General features: G+C 42.9%; 1 protein-coding gene across 1 annotated transcript; it reads right to left on the bottom strand.

Moving 5' to 3' along the window:
- Nucleotides 1–3,212: 3,212 nt before the first annotated feature.
- On the bottom strand, nucleotides 3,213–3,538 carry LOC123573696 (small ribosomal subunit protein uS14-like). Its single transcript, XM_045393414.3, has one exon. It carries the CDS (start codon nucleotides 3,503–3,505, stop codon nucleotides 3,335–3,337), a length of 171 nt encoding a protein of 56 aa, XP_045249349.1. The 5' UTR covers nucleotides 3,506–3,538; the 3' UTR covers nucleotides 3,213–3,334.
- Between the last annotated feature and the right edge of the window lie 13,559 nt (nucleotides 3,539–17,097).

Raw genomic sequence — 17,097 nt, forward strand, 5'->3', positions numbered from 1 at the left:
AACATAGCAAGATCCCATCTCAAGAAAAAAAAAATGCAAACAAAAAACAACAAAAAAAGAAAACAGCCTGAATGTATAGTATGCCTGGCTCATGGGGATAATACGGGGCAAAATGATCTGTTGCCCAGTCCTTCAACCTAGTATGTTATTCAATTTCGCTCTACAATACACTATGTGCTCTGACATAATTTATTTGACAATATTTATCTATATGACAAATTAGGCCATTAGGGTTCAGTGGCTCATACCTGTAATCCCAGCACTTTGGGAGGCCGAGGTGGGTGGATCACTCAAGGCCAGGAGTTTGAGACCAGCCTGGCCAACATGGCAAAAACCCATCTCTACTAAAAATACAAAAATTACCCAGGCATGGTGGCGGGCACCTGTAATCCCAGCTACTCAGGAGACTAAGGCAGGAGAATCACTTGAACCCAGGAGGCAGAGGTTGCAGTGGGCCAAGATCAGGCCACAGCACTTCCAGCTTGGGCAATAGCATGAGACACAGTCTCAAACAAACAAACAAAAAGACTAGCCGGGCCCGCGGTGGCTCATACCTGTAATCCCAGCACTTTGGGAGGCTGAGGTGGGCGGATCACGAGGTCAGGGGATCGAGACCATCCTGGCTAACACGGTGAAACCCCCGTCTCTACTAAAAATACAAAAAAATTAGCCGGGCATGTTGGTGGGCACTTGTAGTCCCAGCTACTCCGGAGGCTGAGGCAGGATAATGGCATGAACCCAGAAGGCGGAGCTTGCAGTGAGCCGAGATAGCGCCACTGCACTTCAGCCTGGGCGACAGAGTGAGACTCCCTCTCAAAAAAAAAAAAAAAAAAAAAAAAGACAAATTATTTCTTGTTTATAAAACAAAGGTGGGCATGTTTGTTTATTTTTATTTTTATTTTCATTTTTTTGAGACGGAGTCTCACTCTGTCACCCAGGCTGGGATGAGGTGGCAGGCGCCTGTAATCCCAGCTACTCGGGAGGCTGAGGCAAGAGAATCACTTGAACCTGGGAGGCGGAGGTTGCAGTGAGCCAAGATCGTGCCACTGCACTCCAGCCTGAGTGACAGAGCAAAACTCTGTCTCAAAAAATAAATAAATAAATAAATAAAAAGTAAGAATTACGCTTTCTCTTTTATTTAACAACGGTAGTGAAATAGAATGAACTCAAATTGTGGTTTTTCTTTGCCAGTGAAGAAGAGTACAGTGAAGCCTGAATGTAGGAGTCAGTGTCAGAATGCTGTAGAATTGTGTGTCACAACATATACTTTGGAGATTTATCCTTTCCTGGTTTCTACTTGGCAGGATGTGAGGGTTGGAGCACTTGGCTCTCTCAGGTTGAGCATTATAGGATACAAAATCTAGCTGGGGTTTATGATTTCACCAGTTCAGTATTGTTGGTTCAGAAATAATTTGGTTATCAATTAACATAGAACTAACTAATCAAACTTTGGGGAAATAGATTCTCTATAATTTAAAAGATACTGCTTTATAACCCAAAATGGCAATCAATTTATTAGTGGTGGGATTGTGTCTTTCCAGTGTCTAGAATAGTAATGTTTATCTGGTATTCAAGTACTTGCCAAACCAAATTAATAATCTGCATGTTACTTGGGAGAATTGGTTAAGTACATAGGGAGTTGTCTGTGATGGAAGCTGAGGAACTATGAAAGCTTTATGATTATGAACACTTGAGTAAGAAATTTTTTGAGCTTGGCTGGAAAAATATTGAAAAATTAAATATTGTGACTCACGCCTGTAATCCCAACACTTTGGGAGGCCAAGGTGGGTGGATCACCTGAGGTCAGGAGTTCGAGACCAGTCTGGTCAATATAGTGAAACCCCATCTCTACTAAAAATACAAAAATTAGCCCTACATGGTGGTGGGCACCTGTAATCCCAGCTACTCAGGAGGCTGAGGCAGGAGAATAGCTTGAACCTGGGAGGCAGAGGTTGCAGTGAGCTGTGATTGTGGCATTGCATTCCAGCCTGGATAACAGAACGAGACTCCATCTCAAAAGAAAAAGAAAAAGAAAAGTTAGATCTTAGGAAATTTTCTTAGAATTCATGAGTGCCATCACTTAAAAAAAAAAAAAATTGTTCTTTTTTTTTTTTTTTTTTTTTGAGACGGAGTCTCGCTCTGTAGCCCAGGCTGGAGTGCAGTGGCCAGATCTCAGCTCACTGCAAGCTCCGCCTCCCGGGTTCCCGCCATTCTCCTGCCTCAGCCTCCCGAGTAGCTGGGACCACAGGCGCCGCCACCTCGCCCGGCTAATTTTTTGTGTTTTTAGTAGAGACGGGGTTTCGCCGTGTTAGCCAGGATGGTCTCGATCTCCTGACCTTGTGATCCGCCCGTCTCGGCCTCCCAAAGTGCTGGGATTACAGGCTTGAGCCACCGCGCCGGGCTGACTTTTCTTATCAGTAACTGTCTAATAGTATTAACAAAAGTCTACACTGATGAATCACCATGTGGTAGGCACATTTGCAGGTATTTTACACGCATTAATTTATTTGATCTCATAAGAATCCTGCGAGGTGAGAGCTAATATCATCTCTGGTTTTATAGATGAGGAATTAGAGAATTAGTTTAAAGTAGCTAACTTTTGGACAGTTAATCATGGATTATGAGTTCTTGTAAATTGAAATCATGGAGCTTTTGACTCATGAATATCTTATACTTCTCTACACTTTGCCTGCTAGATTTTAGGGTGAATCTTTTGTGTTTGTAGTCGTATCATTATAAAACAGGAATAAAGAAAGGCTGTGGATTGAGAAGTGGTGTATGTTAAGGAGAAAAGAAATGTAAAAGCCTTCTTAATTTTGGGTTGTAATCCTTCTGAAGGTGGATTTTTCTTTTTGTTTTTTGTTTTTTTTTTTTGAGACGGAGTCTCGCTCTTATTGCCCAGGCTGGAGTGCAATGGCACAGTCCTGGCTCACTGCAACCTCCACCTCTTGGGTTCAAGCTATTCTCCTGCCTCAGTCTTCCAAGTAGCTGGGATTACAGGCATGCACCACTACACCCGGCTAATTTTGTATTTTTTTTTTTAAGTAGAGGTAGGGTTTGTCCCTGTTTGTCAGACTGGTCTTGAACTCCTGACCTCAGGTGATCCTCCTGCCTTGGCCTCCCAAAGTGCTGGGATTACAAGCATGAGCCACCGCGCCCAGCCAAGATGGACTTTTTTTTTAGGTGTATTTTTCTGAGTCACATACACATTGTTTTTTTTTGTTGTTGTTGTTTTTTTTTTTTTGGTTTTTTCAAATGTTTATTTTATGTACAAAGAACTATCATGGTTTTTCACTGAGTAGATGCCTTGGATAATCCTTTGAAGGAAGATCATTTAGTCCAACTTAATGAAACCGATATCCTTCGCGTACTGACGGAAACACTGGCGGCACGTATTGAGGCCATATTTCCGGATCAGACTGTGCTGGTTTGAACACACGCGACAAGAGCGAGAACCCTGGCCGAATTTTCGCGGGTGGCTCCAGTACAGCTGCTGGTGACCCATCTTGCTCTCAGAAGTGCAACGAGGTAAAAAAAGCTCACATACACATTCTAACATTAAATTAGAAAAATGGAATTTTTTTTCCTATTTATAGTCAATTTTAAAATTTCTTTATTTTATTTTTATTAAGTACATCATAACGCACTGCATAATCTTTCAGCAGGAGTAGATGAGCATAACTGAATTATTTTCTCATCAATCAGGAAACGCTGTCTATTTTTATTTATTTATTTATTTTTTGAGATGGAGTCTCACTCTGTTGCTCAGGCTGAGTGCAGCGGCTTGATCTCGGCTCACTACAACCTCCGCCTCCCAGGTTCAAGTGATTCTCCTGCCTCAGCCTCCTGAGTAGTTGGGATTATAGGCGAGCAGATGCCACCAGGCCCGGCTAATTTTTGTACTTTTAGTAGAGACGGGGTTTCACTGTGTTGGCCAGCCTGGTCTTGAACTCCCGACCTCATGTGATCTGCCCACCTCAGCCTCCCAAGCTGTTGGGATTACAGGCGTGAGCCACCGCTCCTGGAAGGAAATGCTTTCTAATCAATCTTCTCCAAACCCTTTGACAAATACTGTAGTAGTGACTCCACAGATATACCCCTTTCCATCAAACTCTGCTAACAGAAATACTGGCTAACTCTTTTTTCCTTGCTCCAGTTAGTGAACTTGTCAATGCGTGCAGTGGCCACTTTGGGGATGAGGAACTTCGTGCCCATGAGGGTGATTCTAGGGAGAATTTCGAACCACATAGCGACATAGTTATCTAGTGCAGAAATCTTTTAGGACCTTTATAGGTGACCTATCTTCTTATGGTCCTTTTTAGATTTGAAATACACGCCTAAATATATTTTACTCTCTGATTAAAAGTTATTTCTTCCTAGTTTTTCTATTTTTGATTTTCATTCAAAAAATACTATGGATTAGGTCTAAAGAACAGTCTTTACAAGATAGCCTTTTTTTAAAGAGACAAGGTCTTGCTTTGTCACCCAGATTGGAGTGCAGGGGCGTGATCACAGCTCACTGCAGCTTCAAATTCCTGGGCTCAAGTGATTCTTCTGCCTCAGCCTCCTGAGTAGCTGGAACTACAGGCACGCACCACTGCGCCTGGCTAATTTATTTTATTTTTTGTAGAGACAAGATCTCTCTTTTTTGCTCAGGCTGGTCTCAAACTCTTGGCTTCAAGCGATCCTCCTGCCTCACCCTTCCAAGCGCTGGGATTACAGGCGTGAGCTACCATGCTGGGCCCAAATCTTTCTAATTACCACATTTGAATAGCTATTTTCTTTACCTTCCTAGGAAATGTTTTCAGACTATAAGAATAAAGACACAAGTTGCATGAAAATAAGCATCCTCTTTGCTCTGTTCCTTGGTGGTAAATCCCATCTCAATAATGTTGACAGCTTCGGGGGTGAGTAAATTAGCATGTGAAAAACAAGTCATTTTCTCTTTTACCCTCCCATTTTCTGATTTTGATTTGCTTCAGTGGCATCATTCCAGCGTTCTCCAGTCATCAGGACTTGGACATATTTGATTAATAATGATTATTATGGCTGTATGCATTGTAGAGGACTTTGTACTTTTCAAAGTGCTTCTGCGTTCATATATATATATTTTTCTCTCTTTCCTTCATCTTCTCCATATCAATTCATTACCAAGTTCCTACTGATTCCGTAGCTGTAATGTCTTTTAAATTCAACCACTTAATTTCAGTAGCTGACACTATAAAAATCACAGCATAGTAGGGCTGGAAGGATCCTTAGAGTCCACTTAATATGAGCTTCTCATTTTATAAATGTAAAAACTGAGATCTAATGTGGTTGAGTAACTTTGGCAAGATTATGGTTACCCCTTACCCCAGGCTCCTTGACCACTGCTTTCAAGGCCATAAATCAATGGTTGACTGATTGTTTGGTTTCACCCCCACCCACCTGCCCACCCCAATTACGTTCCATTCTGTATAGAATTGGGAGAAAAGTATTTTTCAAATTCCATATTCTTAAAGGTGGGCTCTTTCCTCGAGACTTAATGGGATTTCTTATTTTTCAATATATTAAATCAAAAGTCCTTTAAGTGGGTTTACTATGTATTCCTTCTGTTTTTTTTTTTTTTTTGAGACGGAGTTGCTCTGTCGCCTAAGCTGGAGTGCGGTGGTGCAATCTTGGCTCACTGCAACCTCCACCTCCTGGGTTCAAGCAGTTCTCCTGCTTCAGCCTCCTGAGTAGCTGGGATTATAGGCATATACCACCATGCCCGGCTAATTTTTGTATTTTTTTAGTAGAGACAGGGTTTCACCATGTTGACCAGGCTGGTCTCAAACTCCTCCCCGCGTGATCCGCCTGCCACGGCCTCCCAAAGTGCTGAGATTACAGGCTTGAACCACCGCACCTGGCCATGTGTTCCTTCTTTATAAAGTAAACACACGCATTTTTATAGTAAATTAATTACATTTGAATGTATGTTGTTTTTATAATGTCCTGAAATTTTGGGCATACATATTTTATTTTCCCAGTATGCTTGAAATATCTTGAATTAGAAACTGTGCCATTTATTTCTTTTATAAGTCTTTCCATGGTATCTTATGCAATGTTCTGAGTTGGTGCTCAATAAATAAAAATAAAGTTCTCGCCAGGCACCGTGGCTCACGCTGTAATCCCAGCACTTTGGGAGACCGAGGCAGGTCGATCACGAGGTCAGGAGATTGAGACCATCCTGGCTAACACAGTGAAACCCCGTCTCTACTAAAAATGCAAAAAATTAGCCCAATGTGGTGGCACACGCCTGTAGTCCCAGCTGCTCGGGAAGCTGAGGCAGGAGAGTCACTTGAACCCGGGAGGCAAAGGTTGCAGTGAGTCCAGATTGCACCACTGCACTCCAGTCTGGGCGAGAGAGCGAGACTCCATCTCAAAAAAAAAAAAAAAAAATTTATAAATAAATAAAAATAAAATAAAAATAGAGTTGTCTTCCAAGTTAAGTGCAAAGACAGCGCTTGGAAATCTTTCTTTCAATAAGAAATGTGTACACAATGCTCTACACAATCTTCCTCTACTATGCGTCTTCACTTACCATACTCATACCATAGCATGAAAAATACCATATTTTTTCATGCAATTGCCTTTTTTCCTTATGTCACTCTATTCTCCTATAAACTCTTTGAAAGAAGGAACTGAGCCTCTGGTAGGTTCTGAATAACATAGTAAGTTCTTAAGAACTATTGATTTCATCTAACTGCATTGGCTATACCAAGTGTTGTAGGAATACAGAGAAGCACAGAGGAAGGAATAATTAACTTTTCTGCAGGTGATGTGGTGTTAGAGAAAGCCATACCAACATCTGAGTTGAGTCTTGAATTTGCTGGGCATGGGGAAAAGACATTTCAGGTAAATTACCAAGGTGCGGAGAGTTCCAACATTTTAGATGTACCTTTGTTTAAGATGCCCCAGGCAATTGGTGTTTTGCCATATTGAAAGCTCAGAACTCAAAGGGCTATTTATTTGAATTTCAATTTATTACTCAAGTTAAAACAAATGTTTTCTTGATATTTGATTAAATAAGTCATTGGAACATAAATAAATGCAAGGAAACATATTAGGTAAAGGAAAAATTAGTAAGTTCAAATGTCTACTCTTAATAAAGCAAGGTGATTTGGTGAATCGGTAACCTCTATTTTAAAACTGCAACAAGGCTTTATAATATGATTCTCTTGATTTCTTTTACTTTTTCAAGGGTTTGAAACTTTTAGTGACAATGTTTAAAAATCATTTAAAAATATTTTTAAAAAGTAAAGGCATGTGAATGCTTTTCTAATTTTGTTGTTGTTGTTATTTTAGACAGAGTCGCACTCTGTCACGTAGGCTGGAATGCAGTGGCGTGATCTTGGCTCACTGCAACCTCTGCCTCCTGGGTTCAAGCGATTCTCCTGCTTCAGTCTCCAGAGTAGCTGGGACTACAGGCCTGCGCCACCATGCCTGGCTAATTTTTATATTTTTGGTAGAGAGGGGGTTTTACCATGTTGGCCCGGCTGGTCTTGAACTCTTGACCTCAGGTGATCCACCTGCCTTGGCCTCCCAAAGTGCTGGAATTATGGGCGTGAGCCACCACGCCCGGCCTCTAAATATTTTTGACACTATAACTTACACTTTATTTTGCTTTTAATATTTCAATGTGTTTCGTGAAAACTGTTTTTGTTTATGCTTCTGAGCTTCTGGTGCCATCTAGTGGCAATAATTTACTGTTAAAACATTACTTTTTGAAAATGCTATTACTTGATACAGTTTAATTCTATATTCAACGTTTCACTGGGGGAAAATTAAACTTGCAAATGATGGGAAGAAAGTGCTAATTTGGATCAGTGTAAAGTAATAACTCCTAGAAGCATTGTTGGAACATGTGATGAATAATCATTTAAGAAATAAAAGTGGGGGCTGGGCGCGGTGGGCTCACCACACAGCCTTGACGCCCCCAGGCTCAGGTGATTCTCTCACCCCAGCCTCCTGAGTAGCTGGGACTACAGGCATGAGCCACCACACCTGGCTAATTTTTTTTTTTCCTTTTCTTTGAGACGGAGTCTCCCTCTGTCGCCCAGGTTGGAGTGCAGTGGCGCGATCTTGGTTCACGCCATTCTCCTGCCTCAGCCTCCCGAGTAGCTGGGACTCAGGTGCCCGCCACCATGCCCGGCTGATTTGTATTTTTTTTTTTAGTAGAGACAGGGTTTCACCGTGTTAGCCAGGATGATCTCGATCTCCTGACCTCGTGATCTGCCCGCCTCGGCCTCCCAAAATGCTGGGATTACAAGCGTGAAACACTATGCCTGGCTCTTTTTTTTTTTTTTTTTGAGATGGAGTCTTGCTCTGTCGCCCAGCCTGGAGTGCAGTGGCGCGATCTTGGCTCACTGCAACCTTTGCCTCCCGGGTTCAAGCCATTCTCCTGCCTTAGATGCCTGAGTTAGCTGAGACTTGAAGCACATGCCACCATACTTGGCTAATTTTTGTATTTTTAGTAGAGATGGGGTTTCACCATGTTGACCAGGCTGGTCTCGAACTCCTGACTTCAAGTGAACCACCTGCCTCGGCCTCCCAAAGTGCTGGGATTACAGGCGTGAGCCACTGTGCCCAGCCTTTTTTTTTTTTTTTTAATGAGATGGAATCTCTCTCTGTCGCTCAGGCTGTAGTGCAGTGGCATGATCTCGGCTCACTGTAGCCTCCAGCTCCTGGGTTCCAGAGATTCTCCTGCCCCAGCCTCTGGGTAGCTGGGATAACAGGCGTGCACCACCATGTCCAGCTAATGTTTGTATTTTTAGTAGAGACGGGGTTTCACCATGTTGCCCAGGGTGGTCTCGAACTCCTGACCTCGTGATCCACCCACCTCAGTCTTCCAAAGTGCTGGCCAGGCCAAAATTTGATTTTTTAATGCTCAACCCTCTTGCATTTACTGATTTCTTTTATTTTTGTTTATTTATTTATTTATTTATTTTGAGATGGAGTCTCGCTCTGTCGACCAGGCTGGAGTGCAATGGCGGGATCTTGGCTCACTGCAACCTCCTCTTCCCGGATTCAAGTGATTCTCCTGCCTCAGCCTCCTGAGTAGCTGGGATTATAGGCGCCTGCCTCTACGTCTGGCTAATTTTTGTATTTTTAGTAGAGACGGGGTTTTACCATGTTTGTTAGGCTGGTCTCAAACTCCTGACCTAAGGTGATCTGCCTGCCTTGGCCTCCCAAAGTGCTGGGATTACAGGCATGAGCCACCACGTCTGACCTGATTTCTTCTAGTACTAATTTTTTTTTTTTTTTTTTAAAGACGGAGTTTCCATCTTGTTGCCCAGGCCAGAGTGCAATGGTGCGATACCGGCTCACCACAACCTTTGCCTCCTGGGTTCAAGCGATTCTCCTGCCTCAGCCTCCTGAGTAGCTGGGATTACAGGCATTCACCACCATGCCTGGCTAATTTTGTATTTTTAGTAGAGACAGGGTTTTTCCATGTTAGTCCGGCTGGTCTCGAACTCCCGACCTTAGGGGATCCGCCTGCCTCAGCCTCCCAAAGTGCTGGGATTACAGACGTGAGCCACCTCGCCCAGTCTTTTACTAATGTTTTAATCACTATTTTTATGCAGAGTATTCCAAAATCTATGTTTCTAAGTACAATTCTTCCAAGGTCCATATATAGCATTTTCATTGGCTTATTTGGGGAATGGTACCTCCTGGTTGTCCTATATCTCTCTTTGGATCTCTCACTCATATCTCAGTCACACTTCAAGTTTAACATAATTCCCACATATGTTCCTTCCGGCTTTTTTTTTGACCTCTGTTGTCCAGGCTGGAGTGCAGGGTGCCATCTCAGCTCACTGCAACCTCCGCCTCCTAGGTTCAAGCAATTCTCTGCCTCAGCCTCCTGAGTAGTTGGGATTACAGGGGCCGCCACCACGCCCGGCTAATTTTTTTGTATTTTTAGTAGAGACGGGGTTTCACCATCTTGGCCAGGCTGGTCTTGAACCGCTGACCTCAGGTGATCCATCTGCCTCGGCCTCAGCCTCCCAAAGTGCTGGGATTACAGGTGTGAGCCACGGCACCCGACCCAATTTCTTTATATTACTTATTTCCTTTCCTTTGTATTTTGTAACTGGTCTCCTTGAGAAGTTACCTTTTTTTTTTTTTTTTGAAATGGAGTTTTGCTCTTTTTGCCCAGGCTGGAGTCCAATTGTGATTCTCTTGCCTTAGCCTCCTGAGTAGCTGGGATTACAGGCATGCGCCACCACCCTGGCTAATTTTGTATTTTTAGTAGAGACGGGGTTTCTTCATGTTGGTCAGGCTAGGCTTGAACTCCAGACCTCAGGTGATCCACCCGCCTCGGACTCCCAAAATGCTGGGATTACAGGCAGGAGCCACCGCGCCGGGCCATTTTTTTTTGGTTTGACAGTCTCACTCTGTCAGTTAGGATGGAGTGCAGTGGTGTGATCATGGCTCACTATAGCCTCGACCTCCTGGGCTCAAGGAATCCTCCTGCCTCAGCCTGTCAAGTAGCTGGGACTACAAGCAGGTACCACCATGCCTGGCTAATTTAAAAAATTATTTTGTAGAAATAGGGCCTTGTCATCTTGCCCAGGCTGGTCTGGAACTCCTGGCCTCAAAAATAATCCTCCCACCTCAACCTCTCAGTAAACTGAAATTATAGGAATGAGCCACCGCCTGGCCCAACTAGTTATCAATCCCCTGTTATTCAGGTGATTCCTGACTGGCAGAGCTGGCACAGGTGGTCCTCATGATTATGATTACCCATGAAGCTTTCTACTACATTTTGTTCCCTTAACCCACACCCAGGGTATGTCAGACTCTCGGGAAATATTTTGCTTTCTGACATTCTACAGAGAACCTGCAAGTCTAACTGAGTTTTTCCTAAAGGAACTGAATCAACTGGAATGACTCCTGGGCCCATTCCCAGAATTTACCATTTTCTTTTCTTTTTCCTTTTTTTTTTTTTTGAGATGGAGTTTTGCTCTTGTTGCTCAGGCTGGAGTGCAGTGGCACCATCTCAGCTCACTGCAAACTCCACCTCCCGGGTTCAAGCGATTCTCCTGTCTCAGCCTCCTGAGTAGCTGGGATTACAGGCATGCTCCACCATGCCCAGCTAGTTTTGTATTTTTAGTAGAGACGGGGTTTCTCCATGTTGGTCAGGCTGGTCTTGAACTCCTGACCTCAGGTGATCTGCCCACCTCGGGCTACCAAAGTGCTAGGATTGCAGGCGTGAGCCACTGCGCCCGGTCCCAAGATTACCGTTTTCTAGGTCTTTAATGGGGCTCAGGAATTTGTAGTTTAAGACTGGCTGGCTGAATTTATCCCATGTACAGTAGCCAACATTCTATTCTTTAAGCACAGGTCAGAGGCAACTTGTGATGAAAAGTCCACTGAGTGTGGAGTCAGAAGGCCTGTGACTATAATTTGCCAACATTGTTTATGAGCTCTGTGAACTTGGACCTTAATATCTTTGAGCCATGTCTGTAAATAGAGTGATAAATCATTTAAATCATCATGATATTTTGTTTATCTAGATCAGAAACCTTAATTATGAAGATCTTTTATATATAAATTTATATCTTTATATATAGTCTACTTTCTTGTAAAATCTGGATATTGATGTCCATTCAGCTTAACCCAGGCTGCAGAATGAATGGGTAAAAGAAAGACTAACAAAATTCTTAGATTTAGGGTCAGAACTATTAACAAATCTTTTGACTGAAGTCAGTATTAGTCCTGAACTGCAGGGTGGTGTAAGAAACTTGATAGGGCACCACCCAGACATCATGGGGAAGCCCATATCCACACACGAATAAGGAGGAAGATTTTGGGGCAGTGGTTCTCCACTTGGATGATCATAGGACTTACCTGGGCAGCTTTAAAAAATCCTGAACTCAGGCTGGGTGCAGCGGCTCACGTCTGTAATACTGGTACTTTGGGAGGCCAAGGCGGGTGGATCACCTGAAGTCAGAAGTTCGAGACCAGTCTGGCCAACATGAAAACCCCGTCTCTACTAAAAATACAAAAAAATTAGCCAGGTGTGATGGCAGGCGCCTGTAGTCCCAGTTATTCGGGACGCTGAGGCAGGAGAATTGCTTGAACTCAGGAAGGGGAGGTTGCAGTGAGCAGAGATTGTGCCACCGCACTCCAACCTGGGCAACAAAGCAAGACTGTCTCAAAAAAAGAAAAAGCAAAAAAACCCAGAAAAACCAAAACCACTTCTGAAGTTTCCATTCCCAAAAATCTGGTTTAATTCATCTAGGGTGGGACCATATAATAATTTTAAAACACTCCCCAATGCCTACCTAGTTTCAATGTGTAACCATGGTTTAGAGTCATTGTTTTAAGGTGTCTCATAAGAAATTTGCTTTTTCCTTTCAAGTTGATACTTATTAGAGTGATTGTCTTTTTTCAAATCGATAGCTTATTAAGCATATTTATTTATTTATTTATTTATTTATTTATTTATTGAGACAGAGTCTCGCTCTGTCGCCCGGGCTGGAGTGCAGTGTCGCTATCTCGGCTCACTGCAAGGTCCACCTCCCGTGTTCACGCTGTTCTCCTGCCTCAGCCTCCTGAGTAGCTGGGACTACAGGCACCCACCACTGTGGCCGGCTAAGTTTTTGTGTTTTTTAGCAGAGACAGGGTTTCACCGTGTTCGCGATTTCCTGACCTCATGATCTGCCTGCCTCGGCCTCCCAAAGTGTTGGGATTACAGGCGTGAGCCACTGCGCCCGGCCAATCATGTGATATTTTATAACATTTCTTTCTACTCACTTAGCTCTTCTAAGTTCATTAAAACCCTTGCTTGTCGTTTATCTTCTAATACTACATAACAGTGTTCTGGAACAACTTTTCCCCCTCTTTTTTTTCTGATCAGGACTTCTGGCATGTCTTTTAGATAGTATATGTCTGAGAGCTCTAAAATTCTTAATTCTGTGTTGTCAGGGTCTGTCTGTCCCCCAACTTCACTGTTCTACATCAGCAAAGTACTGCCCCCTAGAGGAACTTCCGAGAATGTGTGACATTTTTCATTTGTCACAGTGACAGTGACAGGGGGCTGTACTGGCATATATTGACCAGAGGCCACACTTGGACTCATCCTCAACAACTAAGAATTATCTTACCTAAAATGCTAATAGTGCCCAAGTTGAGAACACTATGCAGTCGATCCTAGTTAACTTACTCTCAGCGTGACTGACACAATGTGATACACCAGCACATAGTAGGTGCTTAATAAATATTTGTTGCAGCCGGGCACGGTGGTTCACACCTGTAATCCCACCACTTTGGGAGGCCAAAGTGTGCAGATCACGAGGTCAGGAGTTCGAGACCAGCCTGGCTCTTATGGTGAAACCCCATCTCTACTAAAAGTACAAAAATTAGCCTGGCATGGTGGTGTGCGCCTATAGGCCCAGCTCTTTGGGAGACTGAGGCAGAAGAATCGCTTGAACCTGGGAGGCGGAGGCTGCAGTGAATCGAGATCGCACCACTGCACTCCAGCCTGGTGACAGAGCGAGACTCTGTCTCAAAAAAAAAAAAAAAAAAAAAAAAATTGTTGCATACATGAATGCATTTTGAAATTTGACTTTTGTAAAGCAGACTATTTTGCCACCAAAAAAAAAAAATTCACAAAAGTTAACTACTTTGTCAGCAATCCTTTAATTACAAGTGAGAAAAATTCAGCTTATACTGGATTATGTAATTGAAAAGTCCAGGGATATCTGCCTTCAGAAATTGCTGGATCCTGAGGGTCAAGTGGTATTATCTGTACTCAATCTCCTTTAATTTTTTGACTTTCTACTCTGGGTATTGACTTCACTTTCTGAAGGGCTTTCTCTTCAAGGTGGCGTCCAGCAGCCCAAGGCTTATATCCCTCTACCCTCAAGCCCAGCAGAAAAGGTAATTCTCTTTACTCAACAGTTTCAACCCATACTTTAATTTTACCAGAGTTATTTACAACATCTGTGTGTCTCTAAACCAATCACTGTGCCCTGATGAGATGGGGTACATTGGTGGGTCAGGTTGGATTGTGTCTTTTCCCTCACCCAAGGCAGGAATTGAGTTAGCCAACCTGATCCAGATGCCTTTATCAGAAGAGGGAATGGATGCTGAGCAGGAAACAAACAACACACATTTCCACTGCACAAACCATCACTCTACAAAATAACAGAAAAATATCCATTCAATCACTATTACCTGTGCTAGGCACAGATTTTAAAAGTATAATTATGCAATGTAATTTTAATGTAATTATACAATATCACATATATATACATACATATATATATATATATATATATTTTATTTATTTATTATTTTTTTTTTTTGAGATGGAGTCTGCTCTGTTGCCCAGGCTGGAGTGCAGTGGTGTGATCTTGGCTCACTGCAAACTCTGCCTCCCGGGTTCATACCATTCTCCTGCCTCAGCCTCCAGAGTAGCTGGGACTATAGGCACCCACCACCATGCCCGGCTAATTTTTTCTCTTTTTAGTAGAGATGGGATTTTGCTGTGTTAGCCAGGATGGTCTCGATCTCCTGACCTCGTGATCCGCCTGCCTTGGCCTCCCAAAGTGCTGGGATTACAGGCGTGAGCCACCGTGCCGGGCCTTGCTCATATATTTTGAATATCTTACGATGTAAAGCATCATCTCTTTCTTACCACAAAACTAGAAACTAAGGGATATTCCAAACAAAATTGAAGCATTTAATTAAATTCCCTAGGTATTTCTTTCTGTCTTTTCTTTTTTTTTTTTTTGAGACGGAGTCTGGCTCTGTCGCCCAGGCTGGAGTGCAGTGGCGCAATCTCGGCTCACTGCAAGCTCCGCCTCCCGGATTCACGCCATTCTCCTGCCTCAGCCTCCCGAGTAGCTGGGACTACAGGCGCCTGCCACCTCGCCCGGCTAGTTTTTTTGTATTTTGTAGTAGAGACGGGGTTTCACCCTGTTAGCCAGGATGGTCTCAATCTCCTGACCTCGTGATCCGCCCGTCTCGGCCTCCCAAAGTGCTGGGATTACAGGCTTGAGCCACCGCGCCCGGCCCCAGGTATTTCTTAAGGCCTACTTTTGGTATCAAATTTATAGTAAAATAATTGAAGAGCAATTCAAGACAGTATGAATCAAAATGCTAAATTTAATCTTACTTCTAAAATGAGGTGCAGACAATATGTTCTGCCAGGCATGGTGGCTTACGCTTGTAATCCTAGCACTTTGGGAGGCTGAGGTGGGCAAATCACTTGAGGTCAGGAGTTTGAGACCAGCCTGGTGAAACCCCATCTCTACGAAGAATACAAACATTAGCTGGGTGTGGTGGCATGTGTCTGTAGTCCCAGCTACTCAGGAGGCTGAAGCAGGAGAATTGCTTGAACCCAGGAGGTCAAAGTTGCAGTGAGCTGAGATCGTGCCATTGCACTCTAGCCTGGCACTGGGTGTCAGAGCAAGACCCTATCTCAATAAATAAATAAATAAATAAATAAATAAATAAATAAATAAAACGTGGTGCAGACAGTACCCTAGGCCCGCACTGGGTGTCAGAGCAAGACCCTATCTCAATAAATAAATAAGTAAATAAATAAAACGTGGTGCAGACAGTACCCTAGGCCCGCTAGGCTTTGCCTATGGGGAAAGTGAATGGGCAGCAGGCAAATGATGTTTATAGACAATGTTATCTCTCTGAATGTATGTTATGAGTATGTAGATGCTGTTGTTAAATGTCTATTTAATAGTATTTTTGGCCACTCTTATTTAGCAGATAGCAAGAGTAACTCGTTTTTTTAACTTAAAAAGGATGTAATTGCCTCAAAAAGGCTGGGATTTCTGATTCAGGCAATCAAATATTCCTGTTACAGAGTTAACTTTTCCCATCTCTCTCATCCCCTCCCAAGTCTGAAATACCTCCTCCTGCCTTTTACTGGAAAAAATCAGAGGAAGAAGAGAGTCTGGCCAGAAAGGCAGGTGAAGGAGAAAACAAAGGGAGAAGGAGATAGGGAGAGGGGAAAGAAGAAGAAATATAGGAAGACGAAGTTGACATGCAAAATTTGTTGAGTGGCTATTGTGAGTGGCTATTGTTTAACGGGAGAGGTCATGGGGCTTGAGGGGGTGTTTCACTTTATATATTGTCCTTTATGTTTACATTGATATTACTCCATAATTAACAGGCAAATACATTTCAGTCCTCATCCCAACTGAACTCAGAAGCATTTGGTACTATTGTTCATGCTTGCTTTCTTTGAATTGTCTTTTTCTTTTTCTTTTTTTTTTTTTTTTCTTTTTATTTTTTTGAGACAAGGTCTCAGTATGTCACCCAGGCTGGAGTGCAGTGGCACTATCTCAGCTCACTACAACCTCCGCCTCCTGGGCTCCCATCTCAGCCTCCCAGGTAGCTGGGACTACAGGCGCATGCCCAGTTAAGTTTTGTATCTTTTATAGGAATGGAGTTTCACCAGTTAAGTTTTGTATCTTTTGTAGGAATGGAGTTTCACCATGTTGCCCAGGCTGATCTCAAACTTCTGGGCTCAAGCAATCCATCCACCGAGGCCTCCCAAAATGGCAGGACTACAGGCATGAGCCACCGCACCCGGCTTTTTCATTATATATTGTAATTTTATTTTCTCCTGTAGCAGGAGAGAACACCTGTTTTTCTACTTACTTTTTAAATGGTGTTTCCCAAAGTTCCTTGTTTCGCTCTTGACAAAAAAAAAAAAAAAACCACAACGAAAAAAACAAACTCATTCTTTGTGTTCTCAGAGATCAGTTTATGCTGATGACTCAAATTTACGTTGCCAGTCAAAAATTTTATTTGAATTACAGACTTGCATTTCTATCTGACTTATGGATATGTATACCCAGATGTCTTGTCATTATCTCAAAAGGTTTGGACCTGAGCTAATCTTTCTTTATGCACATGACCTGCCTTTGTTCACAAAGTATGTCAAAAGAGAACCATTTGGGTTATTAATTCAGTTATCTGTTGCTACAATAATGCTGTCTAACAAATCACCCCCAAAGCTCATTGACTTAATAGTAATCATTTATTATGATTGACAGCTGGTTTCACTTGTGCATTATGAGGTTGCATGGCTCTGCTGAGCGTGAC

This window comes from Macaca fascicularis, chromosome 5 (genome assembly GCF_037993035.2).
Source record: "Macaca fascicularis isolate 582-1 chromosome 5, T2T-MFA8v1.1".
NCBI classification, from domain to species: domain Eukaryota; kingdom Metazoa; phylum Chordata; class Mammalia; order Primates; family Cercopithecidae; genus Macaca; species Macaca fascicularis.